Source organism: Suricata suricatta, chromosome 13 (assembly GCF_006229205.1).
Source record: "Suricata suricatta isolate VVHF042 chromosome 13, meerkat_22Aug2017_6uvM2_HiC, whole genome shotgun sequence".
NCBI classification, from domain to species: domain Eukaryota; kingdom Metazoa; phylum Chordata; class Mammalia; order Carnivora; family Herpestidae; genus Suricata; species Suricata suricatta.
The window spans coordinates 32062757-32085620 of record NC_043712.1 but is presented as its reverse complement, the minus strand read 5'-3'; the positions used below and the strand labels follow the sequence as shown (position 1 = coordinate 32085620).

At 50.2% G+C, this 22864-nt stretch overlaps 1 protein-coding gene across 1 annotated transcript in view; it reads right to left on the bottom strand.

Annotated features, from left to right (window-relative positions):
- Positions 1 to 20678: 20678 nt before the first annotated feature.
- Positions 20679 to 22864, bottom strand: part of ANKS6 (ankyrin repeat and sterile alpha motif domain containing 6) — a 49459-nt gene continuing 47273 nt past the window's right edge. The window contains exon 17 of the mRNA XM_029919649.1: positions 20679 to 21047. Coding sequence (XP_029775509.1) covers positions 20943 to 21047 — 105 coding nt within the window. The 3' untranslated portion in view covers positions 20679 to 20942. The remainder of the gene's footprint in view (positions 21048 to 22864) is intronic.

Sequence of the window (22864 nt, the reverse complement as noted above, 5' to 3'; positions counted from 1 at the left end):
TCTGGTGTGCCTCTGTCATAGGCCCAGAGGTGAGAAAGTTCTTCATTCTTTTCTTCAACTTCCCATGCTTCCTCCAAGTACATGGCACGAAGCTTCTTGAGTGGGCCATGACTCATTCTGGCATCGGGTCCCTGCGTGTTCCCGCAGGTTCCTCTGTTCTAGACCCCTACTTGCAGTTTCTCTCTGTGTCCCTAATGAGGGTGGGGAAGGGAGATTAATTGTATTAAGCCACAACATACAGACAGAAAGTGCACAAATATTGATGCACAGGTCAGTCAGTTTTCATAAAGTGAGCACACCAGTGTAAACATCACCAAGAACTTGAACATGACCAGCACCCAGAAGCCCCCTGTCAGGGCCCTGCCAGTCACTATCCTCCTTCAGGGTAACCAGCATCCTGACTGCTAATGCTCTAGACTGGTTTTGGCCTATTCTTGGTCTTGGTATAAATGGAATCACCCCGGGTCCTCTTTTGTGCCTGGCTTCTCTCATTCAACGTGGTGTTCGTGAGATTCATCCATATTGTTGCGTGTGATTGTGGCTCTTTTAGTCTCATAGCCTTGACAATCTGACTTGATCATGTGGATCCGTGTACAGCCCCTCGGTTTTCTCTCCACCCGCCCGCAGCTGGGCCAGTTGCAAGTCTCACCTGTATCCCCCCTCTGGTCTTATCCTTCAATCGACCCTTCATTTACCCGGCCAGATGAACCTCTCCCAACCTTGGCTCCAAGGATGTCCTCCCAGCTCAAAACATCCTATGGCTCCCTGTCACCTATGGGGCACTAACTCCCAAAGCTGGGGCTACAGGCTACTGATAATCTGGCTTCAGTGATCCCTGCATCAGCAACCAGCTCCCTCCCCACACTTTCTCTATTCTAACTACTCAGAACGTATTGGCAGGCCCATAACCATGCCTGCCCTCTTCCGCCTCTGTAACTTTGCTCATGCTATTACTTTAACCTGAATGTTCTTCCCACTCTTCCTCCCATGGGTGAAATCTTTCATGACCCAGATCAAATGTCATGTCCCTGGGATGCCTCCTCTAGTCACCCAGCAGAAGTAATTGCTACCTTCTCCTAGCTCCCATGGTGAGGCATGGCTCATGCTGAGAGGTATCACTTATCATTTCTTTAAAAGTTCATTACTGCATCTCACTCACCCATTCTGAGACACACATTTGCATTTGTCTCTAGCATCAGAATGCACCTCACCATTGATGGCATCTTATAATTGGCAGTGTTTTTTTTCTCAGTGATACATAAAATAATGGTGTCTTAGATTCGATAAAATACAGTTTTTCATTTTTCACCTCAGCATATTCACCTCATCATATTCTCTGACCCCACACTGCGTTGTAGAGTGAGTCTACATCTCTGTGTCCTTTTCCACATGTAAGACCATAGGCACACACAAGCACACAATATGGGTTTGTTGAATGAATAGGTGTGCATTATTCATTATATACCTGAACACCTTCTACATGCGTTTCTACAATGGGGAAAGGGGGTAGTGTGGGGAAGTCCTGTCAGTGTGGCTCTTCATGAGGTCTGTCACAAAGGGCAGGGTAATGAGGCCCTGGTGACACTGGGGGAGTCTCACTTCCCTGGGGCTGGAACAGCTTGGTGGGGGGGGGGAGCTACGTACGATTAATTTAATGCCAAATCCTTGATCAGCAAAGCAAGCTTCAATTATAACATCCTTCCTATCGGGTAAATATGATTTGCTTTTCAAGGATCTTATTTATGGCCTGGTTTTCAGGAGCACACTGAGACAGGAAGCTGTACATCCTATCCTGCCAATCTTGCTCGAAGCTTTAAATAACAACAGTGAGCCTTTTCATTTGCGTTTTCCTAATGAAATCACTTGCTCCCTTCGCCCTGTCCCCCAACCCAGGTCTATAGTATATTAAACAGCAAAGGGCACAGGTGGGCTGGCATCTGACTTTAGTGATATTGCAGTTACTCTTTGCCCTTTTCTTATTATTCCAGCTGTTCAAATTCCATAGGTGATTTTAGTCAACTCCAGCACGTTCTACTGTTTTCCGTGTACTTCTAAAATTTGGAAAAACAGCATACATTGTCAGATGCTTTGGGATGATCGACTTGATGTGATTAGTGGTCCTGTATCCTCCTGATGCTGCACCATCTTGCACAAGTAGGTGTCAGATCTTCTGACTTCAGACGGATCTGTGTCTATGTTTCAAAGACTGGTTACTTGGCGCTGGGTGGCTCGGTGGGTTAAGCATCTGACTTTGGCCCAGGTCATGATCTCACAGTTCAGGAGTTCACGCCCTACATCGGCGCTGCTGCCGGCGAAGAGCCTGTTTTGGTTCCTCTGCCATGCTCCCTCTCTGCCCCTCCCTCACTCACACACTCTCTCTCTCAAAAATAAATAAACATTTGTTTTGGAAGGAAGTCTTCTCCTAGGCTCATCAGGGATCCTGAACAAGCTAACAACTTTATAGGATTTGCTCCAGTTTTAGATCAGTTTGATGAAGAATTCACTAAACATATCAGGGTTGCTTTCCGTTGCATGGTTTTCTTGGGTATTTCAAGGGCATGGAGACTGCCAGGCCGATGAGCATGATAAAGTTCAATTGCATGGCCATCTGGACTTCCTTTGGGGAGTTGTTTTGATTGATATCTTTATTTTGTCAGGATCTTGGAAAGCACTTAATTCTTTTATACAATGTTCATTATCTTTTAGCAAATTAGATGCCTCTGGGAATTTTCTAAATTCTATCTTCTCCTTTAAAAGATGGATACAACCACTTGCAATGTGAAAACAACCAATAAAAAGTTGCTTGCTGTCAAGAGCAGTGACCTCTGGCTAATAGGACCAAGAGAGAGAAGTACTGTTTGATTCTTTTTTTTTTTTTTACTATGAGCATATATTTCTTTTATTAAAGAAAAAAAAAGCTTCCTGTATCACTTTGCTCTGTTGTATTATTGCTTTTGGTTCTTTCTCCCTCTTATATTTTCATTTTGAGACATTCATCTAGAGGATGACTCAGTTCATTTAAAAAATATACCAACAACCACAAAACAACAAAAAGATTGAAGAAAAACCCTACTACCTTTGGTTTCTACTGTTTACTATTGCTTTTCCTCTTCCTTTTTCTTTTTACTTATGCTTTGATTTTTTTTCAATATCAGATTTAATTTTATAATAGAAACAAAATGAAACCCTTCAGTCTCTAAAAAATAAACTTACCTTGGGGGAGTTAGGGACCCTTTGGAGCATCTGGGAGAGAATCTGGAGATCCCATTGGCCAAGGAAGCCACAGACACACAGTCTCAGAGACTGTACCCCCAGAATGTCTATTCAATACAATCTAGGGCACAATGTCTTTTCTATATATTATCTCATTAAATGATCTCATTAATAATTCTGTAAGGCATTCTTATGCCCATTTTACAGAAGATAAAATAGAGTCTTAGACCAAATGTCTGAGAGCACAGGAGAAGGGATAAACTTTCAGCTATAATTCCAGACTTAGGAGGCCAACCGGTCTTTTCTATCACACCACAGTTTCAAGGTTAAGTGAACTGTTGATTTTCTAGCTTCTCCAATTGTTTCCGTTCCCTTTATTAAAAGTGGGTACCTGATGCCTCACTGTTCGTTTCTTTTGGCAAGATCCCCTGTGGCTTGTATGTCCTTCTGTCTACATTATCTTATGCTGGAGGAGTCTCTAAGGGAGTCAGTTTGACTTACTGTCACTTTGGAGGTCCTCTAGAAACACCCCAGAAGGGTCACAGGACGTGGAGTTCAATTCTTCTCACTTCAGCACCCCTGTCCCGGAACAACGTGGGTCCTAAGAGCAAGGAAGGGAGGTGGGGTTCAGGGAGGAGAGACAGAAGGAACCCAAGAAGGAGACATGGGGACGGCTGTTCCCAGCATGCTGGCACTGGCGAGGCTCCTTGGCCTCAACTTTCTTTTTTTTAAATAGCGCGACTGATGATCATGGGTAATTTTAACAACTCCAAGCGTTATGTTGGGCTTTTACCAGGGGCCTCACTCCGTGCTTGGCACTTTATAACTAGGGAAGGGCGGAGTCCTTCCCCGGGTCCGAAAGCCTCCAGGGCCCCTACCCTATTACCCGCTGCTTCCCTACCCACTGTGATACCCCACAGGCCCAGCCTCCCGAAATGACTGACAGGAAATTGAAGGGACGTGAAACAAGCTCTGCCACACCCTTACAAATATCTGTTTTCTCTCTTTTTGTGAAAATTACTTCTTGCCAAAGTCTACATTTTTGAATGTTCATGAAAATGATACTATGATCAATAAAAAATTAATGTTCTGTGGTTATTCTTAGGCATTTATTTGTCTCCCAATCCACATGAGCTGACTTGGGGAGAATTATCACTCATTTGGGGTGCATTTCCTCCCTACCTCAGGTAACCAGAGTGTTACTAGGGTTTGCTGCTACATTACAGTGGTTCTGCATACGTGTGTGGGTGGGGAAAGGTTCAGCCAAGACAGAGAGCAGGACCAGTGTCCCTCATTGTGGTGATCTGATCGGCTTCTGTACTGGCCGCTTCCAGTCCCCTGCCAGGCCAGGCAGCCCAGCTCTGTGCTGCTGTGCACACGAAACCTCCACCTGGACAGCTTTTCCCTCTAACTCTAAACCACACCGGGTTTTCAGAGCCCACGTTAAATTCCACCATCTCCATGAAGTCTTCCCTGGTTATCCCTCCAAGGAGACGACCCCTCTGTCTTCTGAATGCTCAGCTCTTGTCACTCACCGAGCATGGCCAACCTGCTGGCACCCGCACTGCCCAGTGCTCAGGACGCCTCTCCCACTAGGGTGCGGCCATCTTTCTCTGCCTCCTCTTCAGCGCCACCCTGGGCCGGGCAGCGCATCTGTTGGAAGGCACTGGGGACGCCCAGGACTCCTCTCCGCTTTTGTCCTGCTTGGCTCTCAGAATCCTCGTGTCAGATTCATCGTCACTCCTTCTGGCCCTCCATGGCCCCTGTTCTCATTTTCCCCCTCACTATTCGCTTGACACTGCACGTTTTGGGACTCCATCGCTGCCCTCGCAAACCACTCCCAGATCCTGTGGCTTAAAATAGCAACTGTTTTGCTTATGACTATTATGTGAGCTGGGCTCAGCTGGGCTGTTCTGCTGGTCTTGCCGGTGGTCACTCGCGGGGCCGCATTCAGTTGGCAGGTTGGCCGTAGGCTGGGCTCAGCTGGGGACGCTGGCACATTTGGGATTCTCTGGCTTTCCGGTTAGTCTTGGAGACTCTCCCTTTCCACATGGCCTCGTGCACTGTCCCTCCATGAGGCTTCTCCAGCACGGGAGCCAGATTTTATGTGTCAGCTCGGGAATCTGAGGGGAAAAAGCAGAAACCCCAGGCTCTCTTATGGTTTTGGCCCAGAACAAGGACAATGTCACCTCCATCACATTTCATGGGACGGCAAGTCACAGACCCAGCCCAGCTTCAAGGGGAGAGGTCTGCCAAACATCACAGAGAGCAGGAGACAGAGTTTACTGGGGCCACCTACCCCATTGGTGTTCCCTTCCACCATGCCACACGTCAGGGCTGTTTGACTCCTGCCTGTCCTGCTCCCACGAGTTGCACTCCTTGAGGGCAGGGGCTGTGTCCCCAGGACCCACACAGTGCATGGCACAGAGTGAAAAACTTAGTAGAACTTAGTAGAAATTCCCTCTGGATGAGTTTTACCACAGCAAGACTGTCCCCCGCCCCTCTCCGGAGCACACCTTTCCCACCTATACCATGAGGGGCTGTGCAGATCTTTACGATCTTTTGAGTGTAGCTGACATTATGTGATTCCGTTGCCATGTCTGGCTGTTCCCCAGACAGGCCGTTTTTAGGTCTCTGCTCCTTTTCACATGTTATGCTCTCTGCCTGGACAATTTTTTCAAGGCATAATATACATTTTTAACCTCATTTGCAGAGGTTGAGTTAACTACCTCCTGGGGTCAAGACACATTCATCATCCATTCATTCCATGCAACACTCTTCTACTTTGTTTTCCGCTTCGTCCTGGTCCCCATTCCTCCCTCAAACCCCACCATGGTCACCCCTCCCATGTGCAGACGCGTCATGTTACTTACCCTTGCACAATATCCGTTCCTCTGGCAATGGGTGGCCACGCCGCCTCCTCCTTTCTGTTTTTGCAAACACTGTGAATGTTCTTAGACATCTCTCCTTGCGCACCTGCAGGGGCGTGGCTCTAAAGTGCGGACTTAGGACTGGGGACTGCGCGGATCCTGGGGTGTGAATCAGTCTAACCAGAAAACAGCAACAGCCTGAGTGTTTAAAACAGGGACTTGCATGCAGGGAATTGGTTACTTGGAGAACGGAGAGGCTAAGAGGCTACATGGGGACAGTGAAGCAGCCAGAACTTAGCAACAGCGGGAAAGTGCTAGTGGAGGACCAGAGAGGGGAGGCGGGGAAGGTCATCTGGGAAAGCCGGAGTCATAACTCACCAGTCCTGGCCCCTTGGAAGGAGGTGCAGCTGCTGCTTGGAGATGCCCCTGAGGCTGAGAGAGGATGAGAGAGACCCTGGCTTCTCCCTTCCGCCCTCCAACCCCGGTACTGACAGGGAGTACAGCGGGAGTCAGCTGAGGAGGAACCTGGAAAACACGCCCTCCAGGGACCAGAGCCGCGCAGGACAGGACAAGGAACATGGGTCTCAGGGCACCCAGCCTGGGGCCGGTTCCTCAGTGCGCACATACTCAATGTCACGAAAACCTGCCAGACCACTCTCCACATGGCGGTGCCAACTGAACACACGGCCCACATCCTTAACAACACTTAGCATTCTCCACCGTTCTCATTTCTTGAATTGACAGGTATGAAATCGAACCTTGCTGTTGTAGTTCAGGTTTTTCTTGATGACTGGTGAGGTTGAGCATCTCTGCATAGACTTCTATGAGGGTCTGCTTCTGTGAAATGGCCTCTTCGCGGTTTGCAAATAGTTCTTGTATAAATCTAGCTCGTAGCCTCTTATGAGCCCCTCGTCAGATTTAGGCATTGAAAATATCTCTTCCCCCATCAGCTTGGTGACCTTCATTTAAAAAGAAATCTTTAGGGGCGCCTGCATGGCTCAGTTGGTTGAGTGTCCAACTCTTGGTTTCAGCTCAGGTCATAATCTCACAGTTTGTGAGTTCAAGCCCCACTTTGGGCTCCATGCTGACAGCATGGAGCCTGCTTAGGATTCTCTCTCTCCCTCTCTCTACCCTTTTCCCACTCCCTCTTTCTGTCTCTCTCTCAAAAACAAATAAATGAACTTAAAAACTATTTTTTAAAGAGATCTTTGGCGGGGCACCTGGGTGACTCTGTTGGTCCGACTTCAGTTCAGGTCATGATCTTGTGGTTCACAAGTCTGAGCCACACGCCGGACTCTGTGCTGACAGCTCAGAGCCTGGAGTGTGCTTCGGATTCTGTGTCTCCCTCTCTCTCTGCACTCCCCTTCCCCAGTCCCACTCTGACCTTCTCTCTCTCTCAAAAATAAACATTTAAAAAATTTTAATAAAAAATAAAAAGAAATCTTTAGTTTTGATGTAGTTAAACCTACAATCCGCCAGCATTATCACCTTGGGTGGGTCACGCCCCCGGCCGTGCTGTAATTCTCTGTGTGCGACTGCAGAGAGAGGAGAAGAAACTTGGTCTTCTCTCCAGGTCCCCTCCCTCCGTGGCCCAGTTTCGAGCTGCTGTCTCAGGGAGATAGATGTTCTCTGTTCCCAGGCTGCGTAGTCATCGCTAAAGAAACCTTTGTTTTCTGGGTGTCAACTTCCCAGAGAACATACTAGACATTGTCTTCACAAACACCACCGCAGTTGCAAATAGCAAGGCAGAATATGAAAGAAAGACGCATGCGACAAAGTTGGTTTCCAAACCAGGCCCCTGTCAGGAAACTGGAAGGAAAGGAAGTAAATAGAAAATTGAAAGTTGGCATTTCTCAGTTCTCACTTTTCTCATGTGCCGTGTCTTGAGGAAATATACGCATCTCAAGTTCATTTCCATTCCCCTCATTTTAAAGTGTTCTGAAAGCTGGACATTTCATGGTTGCGAGGAGACAGAAAGGGCTTCGGATACATGTCGTGCAGACCCTGCTCCGACTTGTGGCTGATCTGGGGTTTGCCGCAAGTCACCTTGCGGCTTTGAGCTCAGTTTCCCCCAGCCTGAATAATCAGGTTCACCATGGAGTCTTTCCAAAGACGCTTTAGAGGGTAGAAATGAAGGGTTTGCAATTTTTATAGATTTTTGGGTTTTAGTGATGGAGATTTTTTTTAAGTTTATTTATTTTGAGAGAGATAGTGCACAGGAGGAGCAGTGTGTGTGTGTGTGTGTGTGTGTGTGTGTGTGTGTGTGTGTGTGTGTGTGAGAGAGAGAGAGAGAGAGAGAGAGAGAGAGAGAGAGAGAATCCCAAGCAGGCTCTGCATTGCTAGTGCACAGAGCCCAATATGGGGCTCAAACTCACAAATTATGAAATCGTGACTTGAACTGAAATCAAGAGTCAGATGCTCAACCAACTGAGCCACCCAGGTGCCCCTGCAATTGTTACAGATTTTTTAAAGCACCTACTGTGTGCTAAGCACTAAGGTTTCTTTTCTCATTTTAATCTTCCCGGCCATCACAGGAAGAGAAATTTAGTATCCCCATCTTACAGATGGCAAGGCTGAGAGATTCAGAGGTGCAGAGGTTATGTCAGTTCCCAGGCTTAAACATCTAGGATGGCTATGCTCTTGCCCCTAGTTGGACTAGAAACTGTCAGAGGAGGTCACGGGGAGGGGGGGGTGACTGCTGGTTGACCCTCTCCAGCACGAGAGGCTCCTGGCCCCTCCCCTGTCTTTGCACTGTGGTTCCACTTGCCTTCCCCAGTCCCAGAGCCTGCTCCAAGGACAGCCTTGGGGCAGCAAGGTGGTGTTAAGCCTGTCTGGATATATATATGACTTAACCCAGTCAAGGCCTCCATATAAACTTTTAAGAGGTGTCGTGCAGGCACGGAGATGCACTCGTCTTGCGGGGCATCCAAGACAAGCCTCTTACGTAAGTTCTCTTGCTTCTCGAACCTGCCTCCTGCCTCCTACCTGTCTGGAGGGCCTACCTCTTCCTCCTCCTTCCTTCCTCTCCCGGCCCTCCATACACAGGGTCCGCTGCAAATCATGCCCGGGAAGCTGGCGAAGAGCTTGCAAAACAACAGAAGCATGGAGTTATTTGGGGTGGGGGCTTTGGCTCTTCCCTCGGACAGCTCTCAAGCTCTTTCAGGCCATGAAGTAACTCCCGGGAAATATGAACGAGCCACAGCCCCCCTTTCCCTGCCCTGGGCCTCCAACTGCAGACAGTGCTGCCCAGAGCTTCCCTCCCCACCCTGCTCAGGCACTCGTGTAGCCCTGGCAGCCCCGGCGCTCCCCAAACTCAGCTGCTGAGGCTTGGGGGCCTCTCTCGAGATGGCAGTGAGGTGCTGCCGATGGCACAGAGCAGGTGGGAAAGGGGCGGGAAGACTGCGCCTACCCCAAGGGACAGAAGGTAGGTGACGATCCCTAGGGGTGCAGCTTCTCATTAACACAATGGGATCCAGAAAAACCAGGGCCATCCCCGGGAGTGAGGCTTCCCCTTAGGCCTGTGGGGCCACAAGCTGTCCCAGGTCCCCAGCCCCTGCTCCACTGCCAGGAGACAGTGCTCCCTGTAACCTGATGGGCCGACACAGGGCAGAGGCACTTGAGGGCAGAACCTGCGAGTCTAAGGGTGAGGCCAGGTGGCCCGAGGTAAACACAGCCATAGGCATGCTCGGTGTCATTGCTGCCCCTGGATGTCACCTGCCTTGAGGCTGGATAGAGACTATTTCCAGCCAAGCCCCATTCATCGGAAATTCCCAGGACCCAGCCAGCAAGCGTCTGAAGGACCAGTGCTGATGCGTCTCACTTTGGGTCCATGCCAGCTGCTGAACCAAGTACCAGGCTGACTCTAGGAGCAATGGGCCTTCTTTCCTTTCTTTTTTTTTTTTTAATTTTTTTAAATGTCTTATTTATTTTTGATACAGAGAGAGACAGAGCATGAGAAGGGGAGGGGCAGAGAGAGAAGGAGACACAGAACTGGAAGCAGGCTCCAGGCTCTGAGCTAGCTGTCAGCACAGAGCCCAATGCAGGGCTCAAACCCATGAACGTGAGATCTGACCTGAGCCGAAGCCGGAGGCCCAACCGACTGAGCCACCCAGGCGCCCCCCCTTCTTTCCTTTCTTAAAATGTGATTAGCAAGTCACAGAATATCAGAGCCAGAAGGGACCTCAGGGGTGGCCACGTGGGACCTGCCTCGCCGTGCCCCTGGGAAAACAGGCTCCGAGAGGCAGCAGAGCTCTCAGCTCAGGTGATTCCCGGCACGTGTCCCCCCGCCCCGCCTTGAGAAAAGCCTTAGTCCCCAGAAGACCTTTGCTGAATCTGGACACCCAGTGAAAGCCAGAGAGGCTTCTAGATTTTGAAACCTCAAAGGCATCATCCTCTTATTTTTAAAAATTCATCCTGATTCACTTGGGCTCATGGGGTTTACAGAAATCTTGTTGCTCCCAAGAAAACAACAAAGAGATGATGGCTTCCTGAGTCGAATCCCTGGGAGGTGCAGGACTCCAGAAACGCTCTGCTTCTCATCTCGCAGAGCCCACGGGGAACCAGAGAAGTCCCCAGTCTCGTGTTTCCCGGGGAGCAACATGACAGCGCCGGAGCAAATACCAAAGGAAGTAGCGATTGGCGAAGAGAAGACAGTGACTTTACCGTTGAGACACTTAGATGCAAGTTTCAGTTTTGTTCCTGATTTGCTGTGTGACCTTGGGCAGGCACCATCCCATTCTGGGCCTGTTTCTCTCTCATAATTTGGAGGGGAGATGGGATGCTCTCTAAGCACTCTTCCAGGGTCAGCTCTGCCTGGGGTTCCAGCCCCCGCCCCCTATCATCTCCAGCCTTCCCTCTGTGCTTACAAAGCCTAGGAAGGGTGGGAATGCATCTCCCAGCATCTTTTCTTTCCATTTAAGTTCAGGTTTACTAAGTGACTTGTCCACCTTTCTCTTTTTGGAAGTGACAGCTAATGGATAAGGAGTTCCTCAGGTGCTTTGTCTGGATCTGACCAGGGAAATCAGCAGAAAGACAATATCTAGGTTGCTCCGGGCTGACATTACTTCTACAGGATGATGTTAATTCTGCTGTTTACAGAAATAAGTCCAGTGTGAGTCGAGGCTTTTTGGTGTTTAAAACCAGATGGTATTTCCTGCCTTGATCAGCCTCGGAGCTTTGGTTCCCATGACAACCCCGAAGTTCCGCCTACTGCAACTTCCCCGTTCTCCAAGCTTCTTCCTCTTCCACCATTGTGCCAGGGCCCCTGGAGAATAAAGCCAGTAAGCAGCATGTGCCTAGCACTTTACAGTTTACAACACACTCCGGTATTTACGGTTTCATGTATTCCTCACCACAGCCTTGCCAGACAGCATTTGCTTTTCTCTCCATTTTACAGACAGGAAAACCAAGGCCTCAGAGATTAGCACATCTGTCTTCTCAGCCCCCAGTTGGGTCAGCAGGACTACAGCTGAAGCTTTCTGGCTTTGAACCTCACGTGGGGTCTGCTCTGCCAGGATGGATATGAATGCCCTGCAGAGCACCTTCTTGCTGTGGGTTTCTAAGGGGTCAATTCTATCCCTATATTGGGTCTAGATCAAGGTGTGGCATCTCTAGGCAAGTTCACTTCTCTGTGCCTCGTTTTCATCCCCTGAGAAATGGGTAGTAATTAATGGTACCTCTGGATGGCTGAGGGGATTCAATTTGTCTGTTTGTAAAAGCACAATCAGGGCTTCCTGGATTCAGTAGGTCTGAGAAGGCTGGATTCCATTTTAACCATCATGTGACCTTGGGCAGATCACTTTGCTTGTTTTCCCTCTCTGTGTAGATGACAGCATCTCAGTGTTCATGAGGATGTTGTGTGTGAGATTAATGCACAGACAGGGGCTTGGAGAATGCCCTCTCTCACACCGCAGAGTGTGCACGCATCCCCTGGAGGCCTTTGAAGATGCATGTTTGGGCTCAGTGACGTGGGGCACACCTGTATTTCTCATCAGCATCCAAAGGATGTCAAGCCTACTGGTCCAAGGACCACTCTTTGAGTAGCAAGGTTGTAGCTTCTAAGAAAACACCATCCAAGTGTTACTACCAATCAACCATCCAGAGAGCCACGGCCGTAGACCTCCAGTTATAAGCTCAAAACCTCAAGAAGCTTGGAGACCTCCTTGTTGGGAGCACCAGCAGGAGCCCATTTGGAGAGTTTTCCCAGGTGGGAGATTCCCATCAGGAGAAGGGCTCCCAAGCCCCCCACACCCAGCCCCAGGGCTCTGTATCCTGGAACCCCCCACAGAGCTCTGGTGATCTCAGAACTCTCAATAGAGGATGTAAAACTGTAAATGTGTCACATCTTGCACATCAGAATATGCTCATTGATAATGGCTTATGCATTCCTTTAAAAATAAAAATAAACTTTTTAAATAAAAAAAAGTCAAGGTGACCTAGGAATGCTAAGTGATCCAAGGTAAAAGCGCATGGTAGAACATGGATCAAAGTAGAGCTATTACACAGGTCTAAAGAGCACAGTCTGCACCGTGTGCTTTTGTGTCCAATTCTTTGTTCTGTATTCTTCCTTATATAATTGCAGATTGTAAACTCAATTATGTGCGCTAAGTTCATTACTCTGCAATAAACAAATGTTTTCCATTCATTCCTGCAATTCATTTGGTTGGGTGCATCCCAGATCCTTGCTGCAGCTCTGCAAGCCAGCTCCTCTGACAGCTACCAGCCCAGGGACGTTCATGTGGCAGAGCACAATGTTCCCCACACCGTGGCGGCTGCAGGGCTCCCTGGGCCTGGGCCCCCAAAGAACAGTGAGAGAGATGAACACTTACAAGTGGGGGCTGCTGCCGCCCCATGAGCATTCGCCCTGTGCCAGGTATTGTGCTGAGCCCTTGACTTGGAATATCACCCCTCATGGATCCCAGGCTCCGCAAAGGCAGGGACTTTGCTTTGGCTCCCTCAGTGCCTCCCCAGTGCCCGTGATGGTGATCCATCAGAGTCTGCCAGGGGAGCGTGTCAGCTCTCATTCCAACAACGAGGAAACAGGGCTTTGCTTATCTGAGGAAGACTCCCACCACCCACACAGCCCTTTCGTCGAGCCTGCGGCCCCAGGTGCCCTGGGGGGCATTCTCTCAGAGGGTTCTGTCTGACTCAGGCTCTTAGCCACTGTCCCTTGTGAGAGGTTACTAAAATCAGTTTGCCCTGAGGTCACCTCACCGATGGAGCTAAAATCCAGAAGCTGCAGTGACAGTGTAGAGATCCTTCTTCGTGGTGGAAGTTCCCCTCCACGTGCACACAGCCTCCCCCCTTTACAAAGTCCCTGCTCGCACCTCCATCCCCTGCTCCTGCTTGGGTGATTAGCCTGTGGCATGTGGTTTAGGGGCTGTCTTGGAAGGACCCCTGGTGGCGGGCAGGGGCATGAGGCACTGAGCAGAGGGAGGCCTGGGGTGCAGGGCTGGTGCCGCTGCAGTGGGGTAAGCAGGAGCTCATGGGCCTGGGTCCCTCGGAGGCATCAACTCAACAGCTGAAGAAGTCTGTCATCCACTGGGTGTCCATGCCAACGCAGACGGGCTTCTGAAAACACCCACCTGCGATGCAAAGGGAGTGTTTGTGATTGTGAGGAAAGTGGAGATAATTATTCCACCGAAAGAGTTGCAAGCAAGTCAAGGAGAGAAGCTCCGAGGCCCTTGGGGAAAAGAAACCAGAGCCCGAGAGGGGGCCTGGAGTGCATGAGGTGACCTGGCATGAGAAGGTCCCCCCGCCTTCCAAAGGGGCTTACCTCTCCAGAGCCAGGATGAGGGACGGGGTGCCCCCACCTCATTCATGAGGGTTTTCTGGAGACTCTGGCCTGAGACCCTCCACCCTCTCTACCCTCTGATGAAGGGGATAGAAAGTGGTGTGCACCTGTGTGCATGGGAAGGCCAGGGGAGGAAGACCCCAGGGTGGTCACAGACCTTTCACATGGTGACAAGGTGATGAGCCTGCTGATAGGAGGATGGAAGACCAGCCAGGTGTGAGTTCCCCTCTTCTTCTTTTTTATTAAAAGTGATAAAACAGATATGAAACTTAACCACTTGAACCATTTTCAAGTGCACAGCTTAGTGGCACTAAGCCCATCCACAATTTACAACCATATCATTTACTTCCAGAACTTTCTCATCACCCCAAAAGGAAAGCACCTACCCATTAAGCAGTTACTCTGCATTTCCTCCCCCCCCCCCCCAACTCTGGCCAGCTCTATGTATTTGCCTCCTCTGGACACTCCATCCTAATGGAATCAGAGTATGCAGTCTCCGGTGTCCAGCTTCTTTCACTTAGCGTGATGCTTTCAAGGCTCATCTATGTCACAGCAGGTGTATTTCCTTCCTTTTTATGGCTGGATAATACTCCATTGTGTGGCTACACCACATTTTGTTCATCCCTTCGTCTCTTGATGGCCATCTGGATTATTTCCACCTTTTGGTTATTGGGAAGAGTGCTCTGAATATTTGCATACAAGTTTTTTTTTAAATACCTATTTTTAATTCTGTGGGGTCTCCAGTTGGGAGTGGAATTGCTGTGTTTCATGGTAATACTAAATTTTATTGATGGGCCACTCCTCCTTTTTGTAGATTTTCATAGAATCGCAGGGCAGGAAGAGACCTCAAAGATGGTTTTTCTGACTTTTGGATTCACACATCAGTAAAACTAAAACTACCCCACCACCCTCTCTCCCAAAGTGGGAGGGACCTGCAGCAAGGCCAACCCTACAAAATGCACTCATTGCCTTATATACCTGCTTGTCTCTCTCATCCCCAGCTTTGGGTCACTGGGAAACCAACTGCTGGGTCCCATCCTCATCCAAAGTCCGGATTCCGCTCTCTGGCTGCCCCGGTATGGGCCTTGCGGGAAGCGCCCTCTCCCAGGCAGCTCCGGTTCCTGGGAGGCTCTTCCTCAGGGACGGCTGGCTCTACTCCCATGGTCTCCCTAGTATCTTTGCTTGGTCCTCTGAGGCCTCACAGACCTCGGCCTCACCCCACCCACCTCAGGAGAGGAACGCACACCACCTTCTACTTCCTGTATGCTCCATGGGGCTCAGCACGCCAACATGAGATACTCTTACCAAAGGAGGTGGAGATGAGGCAGTCCCCGGACTTGTAAGGATTCTTAGAAGAAACAAAGAGAATCTCCAAGGTATTTATAGTATTACATGAGCAAACCCACAAAAAAAATTGTGAACAAGCCATATAGACTAACAGGTTTTATTTTTGTTGTTGGCTGGGCTTATACCAATGTAACGTTTCTCTCTGTGTGGAAAGGCAGCAAGATAGAGTAGAGAAAATGTGGCTCCTCCAACACTGAGAGGTGAGATCTGATTGAAGCCCACTGTCCCTTGTTAACTGGGGGACCTTGGTGAGGTCAGTATCTGTGTGCAGATATTAACAGAGCGGATAGAGAGAGAGAGAGACAGACCAAGAAACAGACACTTAACTATGGAGAACAAACGGATGGCCACCAGACGGGAGGTGGGTGGGGGGATGGTTGAAACAGGTGCTAGAGATTAAAGAGTACACTTACCGTTATGAAGAAAAAAATCCGTGTGCCACAGTCACTGAATCAGTAGAAAGGGAATCTGAGGGCTGCCTGACGGGGCAATTGTGAAGGAGGTGGGGCCGCTTACAACCACACCGGCACACCACAGGCGCCTGCTCTAATAGTTATCACTGGAAGAAATCTGAGCAGCATTTATGCCTTCGATGAGCAAATCAAAGTGAGAAGACAAATTCACTGTTATTTACTACACACTTGGCAAACAAAAATCCTTTAAAGGACCACGTTCCTGCATGGCAATAACCATAAAGTAATAAAAAGTAACATTTGTGGAAACCCACTCTGCAGGGCTGAGACAAAAGGCAACCTGGTCTCTTATCAAAGGATACAGGGGGCCATGCTGAGGAGGCAGGGTAAGGCTACCCTCTACCCCAACCACTGGAAATGGGGACACGGTCCCGCTGAAGAGGACAGCCATGCCCTGTGTCCATCAGCCCTGGGGAGGTGGCTGTGACAGGAGCTGGGGACCTGGCAGGACAGGCCCTGAGAAAGGAGCCCTGGGTGCTCTCCGAGATAGTAGGAGATGGAGACAGATGAGTTGGGCTTTCGGCTCCATCCCACTACCAGTGATTCTGAGTTTATATCTCCTGTCACCCCAAGTATTGGTGAATCACCGTCTCTAGAGACTGGCTTCTTGCATGAGGGGCTAAGATTTAAGGCAGGATCTAATCCCCTCTTAGGCTGCATGTTACAGAGGAGCAGAGGCCTCCTGAGGCCAGCAGGGAGCCTGGCTGGCCCTGCAGAAATGGTTAAGGAGAACCCACCCAGAGGAGGTGACTCACCTACCCCATCTTCCAGGGAGGAGATTCATCCTCTGGCCTGTCCTCCAGAATTTAGTATTGACTTTATCAGGGAAAACATCAGGTGTCCTTACATGCTGAACAGGATCTATTAGTTAAAAAGACATGATTATCTTGCTTGAAACAGACAAAGACAGATGGGCATAGATGATGCTTCACACCACCCTCAGTCTGGACTGCAAAATCTTGGAAGGGTCCTGAGCCTTCGGGAAGCATTCTCGGTAGCACAGGTCAGTGTGGACGTCAATAGCTGCCCAGCCTGATCCTGGCCTGTGCGGCGGTGTCCTTGGGCAGCTCCAAGGTAAGAGAGAACTGGAAGGGTTTCCTGCCCCCTCTTTGCTCGCTCTGCTCCCGCAATCTGGCTGGAAAGCCTTCCTGTTTCTTCCTGCCCACCTTGCTGGGAATCCCAAAGACACAAACACCTAGAGTCCAGCACGGCTGGAGAGTCCGGATCCAGTCAGTCCCCGTGTCTCTGTGCTCTGACGCCAGCAGCACCATCTAAGCTGGCTACCTCTGGCCGGAGGTCCCCTCCTCTGGCCTTACTCCCTCCCCGCCATGGCTACATCCAGGTGAGTGCGCAGTGGAGGTGGAAGGAGGGAGAGAGAGAGAGAGAGATTGATTTCAATGTGCAGCAGCCATAGTGGAGAGTTCTCAGATCTGCACAGCTCCACGCGGTGTGAAAAGGGCTTTCTCACTTTCGTCTGACTCTCAGCACCTTGGGGAGCACTAGGCCCTTCTAACCAAAAGGGAAACTGAGATTCAAAAAGAAACAAGCTCCCTGTTACTCAGCAAGTGGCTGAACTAACCCCAGTGCTAGGGCTGACTCGAGATACAGTGCTCATTCTAGGGTGACAGGTTGCTTCCATGCATTTCGAAGAAAAGAACCCAAATCAAAAAAACAAAAAACAAAAAACCAGAAACACACACACCCCAACCAAATCAGAAAAACAGGTACCCAACTTCTCTCCAGCAACATGTAATTCACCCATGTTATGCGCAGACTAAGTTCACACAGGCTGTCCCTCAATCTGGGTGCCCTTTCCCTTCCTCACCTGCCAGCTCCCCCACAGGCCAAACCTGAACCATCACGGATGACATTCTCTGCACCATGGACCCAGCACACGCGGTCACGACAAGACTCTTTCCACGGCACCACAATGTTTTATTTACCCGCTTGTCTCCTCTAAAACACTGTGGGTTCCTTGAAGGCAGAGATGTGTGTATTTTCATCTCTGGATCTAAATCACAAGCAAGGGCAGGCTCAGGCTGGATGCTCAGTGAATGCTTGGGGAATGCAGAATGGAAAAGTAAGTATTCCCTTCACAAAACTGCCCGGCTTCCGTTGGAATGGTCTGGCACCAAAGGAGGGGAGGTGGGAGGGTAACCTGGGCAGCGGGGGGTGTGGCACGGACACCAAGCACACACCGGGGAGGACCCTGTACTTGGGCTGGGAGCCAACGCCCGGATACACCAGGACACAGAGTCCTCTGAGCAAGGTCCCAATCACCTAAAAGTCAGGGGACTCCCCACCCTGACATTCTACTGGCAAGCAGGGCACCTTGGCCAAGAGCTGCTGGGCACGGACGAGCAGCGAGGACCCCAGAAGCAGCTGAAGCCCGAGTGCCCCCTCGCCCACTCCCAGCGGCTGAGTCCTCGTGGCTGCCGCTGTCCCCTCAAAGCAGGGTTTCCCAGACAGCGTCCAAGGAGTCTGTCTTGCCAGAGCACCATGAAGAAGTGTGATCAAACGTATGGGAAATGCTACGTAGGACCTTGAAGAGGCCCAATGCACAATGGCGTGCTGGAGGTTCTGAGATGTCCCACAGCAAGTTGGTCCGGTAACTGGGCTTTAACCCGGCGCCTGCCAGACCTGTCTGGTCACAGAGCCTCACCCTACTTCCACCTATACACTCCCTTCATTTTTCCTTGTGAAAAGCCCATTCACATCCTATGGAGCTAGTGCTCCAAGGAACACACTTTGGGGAATGCTGGTCAAGGTCATCAAGCAAGGGAAACATCTGCTGTGGAGAACAGACCCTTGCAGGCAGCCCAGGGATGCACGTGGGATCGGAGGGGCCACCAGGAAGGGGGAGACCAAGGCCCAGAAAGGGTGCCAGGAACCTCTCACCAGTCCGCATACAAACTGCCTTGGATCCAGTTGAGTCTCGTGAAAAAGATAAGCGAGACACCTGTCCTGAGCCTCGGTTTTCCCGTCCGCAAATTGGGAATCGGCCCGGTTGTGTATGGGGTCCTCGGCTGACGTCATGGGAGCCTGCACCGTGGAAAGCTGGTCCCTCCAGCACAGCCCTGTGTACAGTGGGCGTTCAGTCAGACCTACCCGATGGGAGGCAGCACGAATACAGCGGTTCAGAAAAAACAGGACAGCAGCGAGAAGCAGACACAACCCTCAAGGCAGGTCACTCTGGGGCCCTGCATTTCAGGGGCAAACAGCCCCAGGCCCATCGGCAACCACTGGAGAGAGGGCGCCATTCCAACAGGGAGCGTCCCCAGTGCTTCCAGCTCCAGGCGGCCACATGGGCTGGTTGGTGGGAAGGCAGGGGCCCCTGTGTCGCTGCAGGCTGGGCTGTGTCGCTGGCACACAGCTGCCCTCTCCGTCCCTTTTCCAGATGCGGATTCTCCAGCGTGGTGGCAAGGATGGAGGACACTGTGGTCAGGCTGCTGCACATGGGAAGGATGACCGTTTCTCATTAAAGGCCAGGATTTGAGAGACATTTATAAAGATGCCTGTCAGCAAAGTCAACCTGAAGCCCTTTGTCTTCAGTCATGTTGCATGTTAGCAGCTGCCGGTGGGAGGGCTGAGAAGAGGCAGGTGCTGGCCCAGCAGGCAGGGGGCGTGCATGAGCTGGCTCTGGGCTACGTGGTCATGACCACCTCAAGCAGCCTGCGGAGGAAAGCTGGGGCGGGGCACGGGAGAGACTGCACCTCCCGAGGACATGTGTCCCAAAGAGCTCGTGGCAAAGACTGAAACTGTGAAGGCTGTCTACTTCGTGCAGACCAAATGCTTTCTGCACGCTGGCTCTAAGCTCTGGGCAGGAGGCTAAGTGACCAGTCCAGGCCACACAGCTGGCCACCAGCTAAGGGGCTGGATGTGAACTCGGAGCCGGAGCCCAGAGCACAAACTCTTCCTACTCTGTCATACTGCCTATTGAGGTTGGGATCATCCGTTCACGTCTTCTCCTGCCTTTTGAGGTCCCCACACTGGCTCTAGCTCGTCCCTAGTGCCCACATAAAATAAATGCTGCAAGCACTGGCCAAGCGAATTTCTCACCTGAAAACACTTCCTAAAGCTACTGGATTTTAGGACTCGGGGTGCCACTAATGTACTATGACATGGCAGAAAATTACAAGAACTAATTCCCTTCTGAGGAACATAGCACTAACAGGGTGTACAAAAAATTCCAAATGCTTGGCTTCTTTGTCTAAAAAATGTGAGCACCAGAGTCCTTCCACAATGTAATCTATTAGAGTCTTCTGCTCCCACCTGAAGTGCAGAGCCCTATGGTGATATGGGGGGGATCAGTGCAGACTTATAGCATCATCCTGCCCAACCCCTGATCTCACAGGTGAGGACACTGAAGGCCAGGCAGGAGAAGGGACCCAAGATCCCACAGCTTACTCTTGTTTCCTATAGAAAAGGTTGCCCTTGCAACAAAGAAAAATGTATTCAACACACACATCCTGGCCACCTGTTACATGGTGTACACAGTAGGTGCAGCCCAGCGTTGGAACAGAGTTTCAAACAAGCAGTAAAGGACCCCAGGGGCTGAAAAGTGCGTTCTCTGTAAGGAAGTCAAGAAACACTTTACTGTATATGTGACTTGGATCACAAAGAACAAGTTAAAAGTTTTCCTGAAAGATATGTCAGGGAAAGCTTAAGTATCCTCCAAAACACGCGCTGCCCCAGCTAAGCTTACAGATGCTGCTGGGGAGCCACCACCCAAAGAAAGACTACATTTCCCAGCATCCCTCATAGTCAGATGATGTCATGTGACTACTGGAGGCCAGTGGACTGTGAGGAGGAACAGATGGAACAGGAGCAGTTAAGAGGAAAGTAGTTAAGAATGGCTGTGCCTTCTCCACTGTCCCTTCCCCCTTTTTGCCAACCAGAAGCAAAGATGTTGAGGCTCCTGGGGAGGGCAGAGCTGCAATATGAACGGAGATGGGTCCCCAGATCACAGTGTGAAGTCACCTGCCAAGCAGTAGCCGTACCAGACTTTATTGTGAGGATAAGCCTACCACGTTTGAGTCTGTTACACCAACAGGCATCACGAACTACTGCAGCAGGGAAGGGAAGACAAGTGTTCTGGGCAGAGGGAACGTGACACAGACACAGCGACGTGACAAAGCGTGGCCTGCTTCGGGGAAGGGGGAAGAGCTGACGGTGGCTGGAGCACTGGCTGTGTGAGTGCAGCACTGGGATTCGGAAAGCTCGCGCTGGTGACCACAGGAGGGAAGATCAAGTACAGGGATTGTTTCCAGGGGCCCTGGTGTTGCTGGCACTGCTCTCAAAGGAAGAGTGGAAGTTGTGAATGGTTTCCTGTAAAATCTGTCTCTCGCGTCCCTGTGGAGGAAATTGAAAACAGACACAAAGTCCCGTTAAATCTCTTAACTATTAGTTCAACTGACATGGTGTTGTTAATCCTCAACTTACCCCTTAAAAACCCATGGGTGTCGCAGGGGAAGTAAGTTATCTGATTAAGAGTACTGAGTTTAATAAAAACAAAAACAAACAAACAAAAAAACGGAGTCAAATGTCCCCCAGCACCCACAATCACAGCATGCAAGGCTGGAGAGGGCCCCCGAGACTCAGCGGTCCAATCTCCAAGACAAGGACAGGACTCAGCGCCCAGGAAACTGGACTGACTTGCCCCAGGTCACGTGGCCTGCAAGGGAAGTTTCCCCCCCTGACTCACTGTGTGTCTTTCTAGCCCTCTGAGTTCCAGGGGACTGAGTGGGAGCTGAACTTTCTGCTACAGAGTTTGAACTGCCTCACTGCCCTGTGCAAAAGATGCCAGATTCCTCCTGTGATTCACTTCTCTATCTGTGCAACATGCCCCCGCATCCCTGCCCCTTAACACGTTTTGAGATGGGGAAAAAGGGAGGATGTAGATGTTTCTTTCAGCCCAGAGAACATATTTACTGAATGCTTGGCTGAGAGGCAGCGAGACACAGAGGTTAAGAGCAGAGCCTGGAACAAACAGCCTGGGTTCAAATCCCATTCCTCCCACTTACTAGCTGGGAGACCCTGAACAAGACAAGCTCTCTGAGCCTTCATTTCCTTATCTGTAAAATGGGATAGCAATGGTACTCAAATGATTGCAGGTAACAGCAGACGCAGTGTTGGCAGCAGGAGGCTGACAGGTCCTGTTGTCAGAGGATAGCAGTGTAGACTCAGCACACGCATGCACACACACGTGCGCACACACATTTTTAAGTAGGCTTCGTACTGGGCAGAGCTTGAATTCATGACCCTGAGATCAAGATCTGACCTGAAATCAAGCGTTGGATACTTAATCAACTAAGACACCCAGGTACCCCCTAAACACATGTTTTTTAAAATCTTTTTTAATGTTTATTTTTGAGAGAGACAGAGCACAAGTTGGGAAGAGGCAGAGAGAGAGGGAGACAGAGAATCTGAAGCAGGCTCCAGGCTCTGGGCTGTCATCACAGAGCCTGCCACAGGGCTTGAACCCACAAACCATGAGATCATGACTTGAGCCAAGGTCAGACACGTAACCAACTGAGCCACCCAGGCGCCCTACCCCCACCCCAACAAATGTGGTGGTCAAAATGTAAAGCAAATTAAAAATGAATAATCTCTGGTAGATTGTTCTCTGCTAAAAGTACAAAGAAAAAAAAGTCTACCAAATGAGCTCAGGCTTCAAACTTTCTCTTCTTTTTGTGGACTCTCCAGATCCCAGAGCAGGGACCTCTCTGCTGTTGAGGCCTTCTTGGACACCAGAGTGGGCAGTAAGGCCTCCTGGCATGCCAATCCGTCTGGCAATTTAAATCAGCTAGAAAAATGCCCCCAAGAGCCCAACAACACAAACCTAAAGGCAGCAGAGCAAGGCAGAGGACAGAGCTCCAGATGTGGCAGTCTGAGGACAAGTGAGTCCCCAGTCTATCGCCCCCTAGTGGCGGCATCCCAGGCAGGGCTGCTTGCTGTTGGGTGTCCTATCTATAAACTGGGGACAGTATGACATGTTGGGGCTGTGATGAGGCTCAACCAGAGATAATGAATGGGGTGACACTGTGCAAACTGCAGAAGGCTAAAAAATAAACAGGAGGGATGACAGCAAGGTCTTCATCAAACACTACCTTAGCCTTAATTACCCGAGAAAGGAGGTCAGGGCAGGACAGGGTTCCAGCACTCTGCCT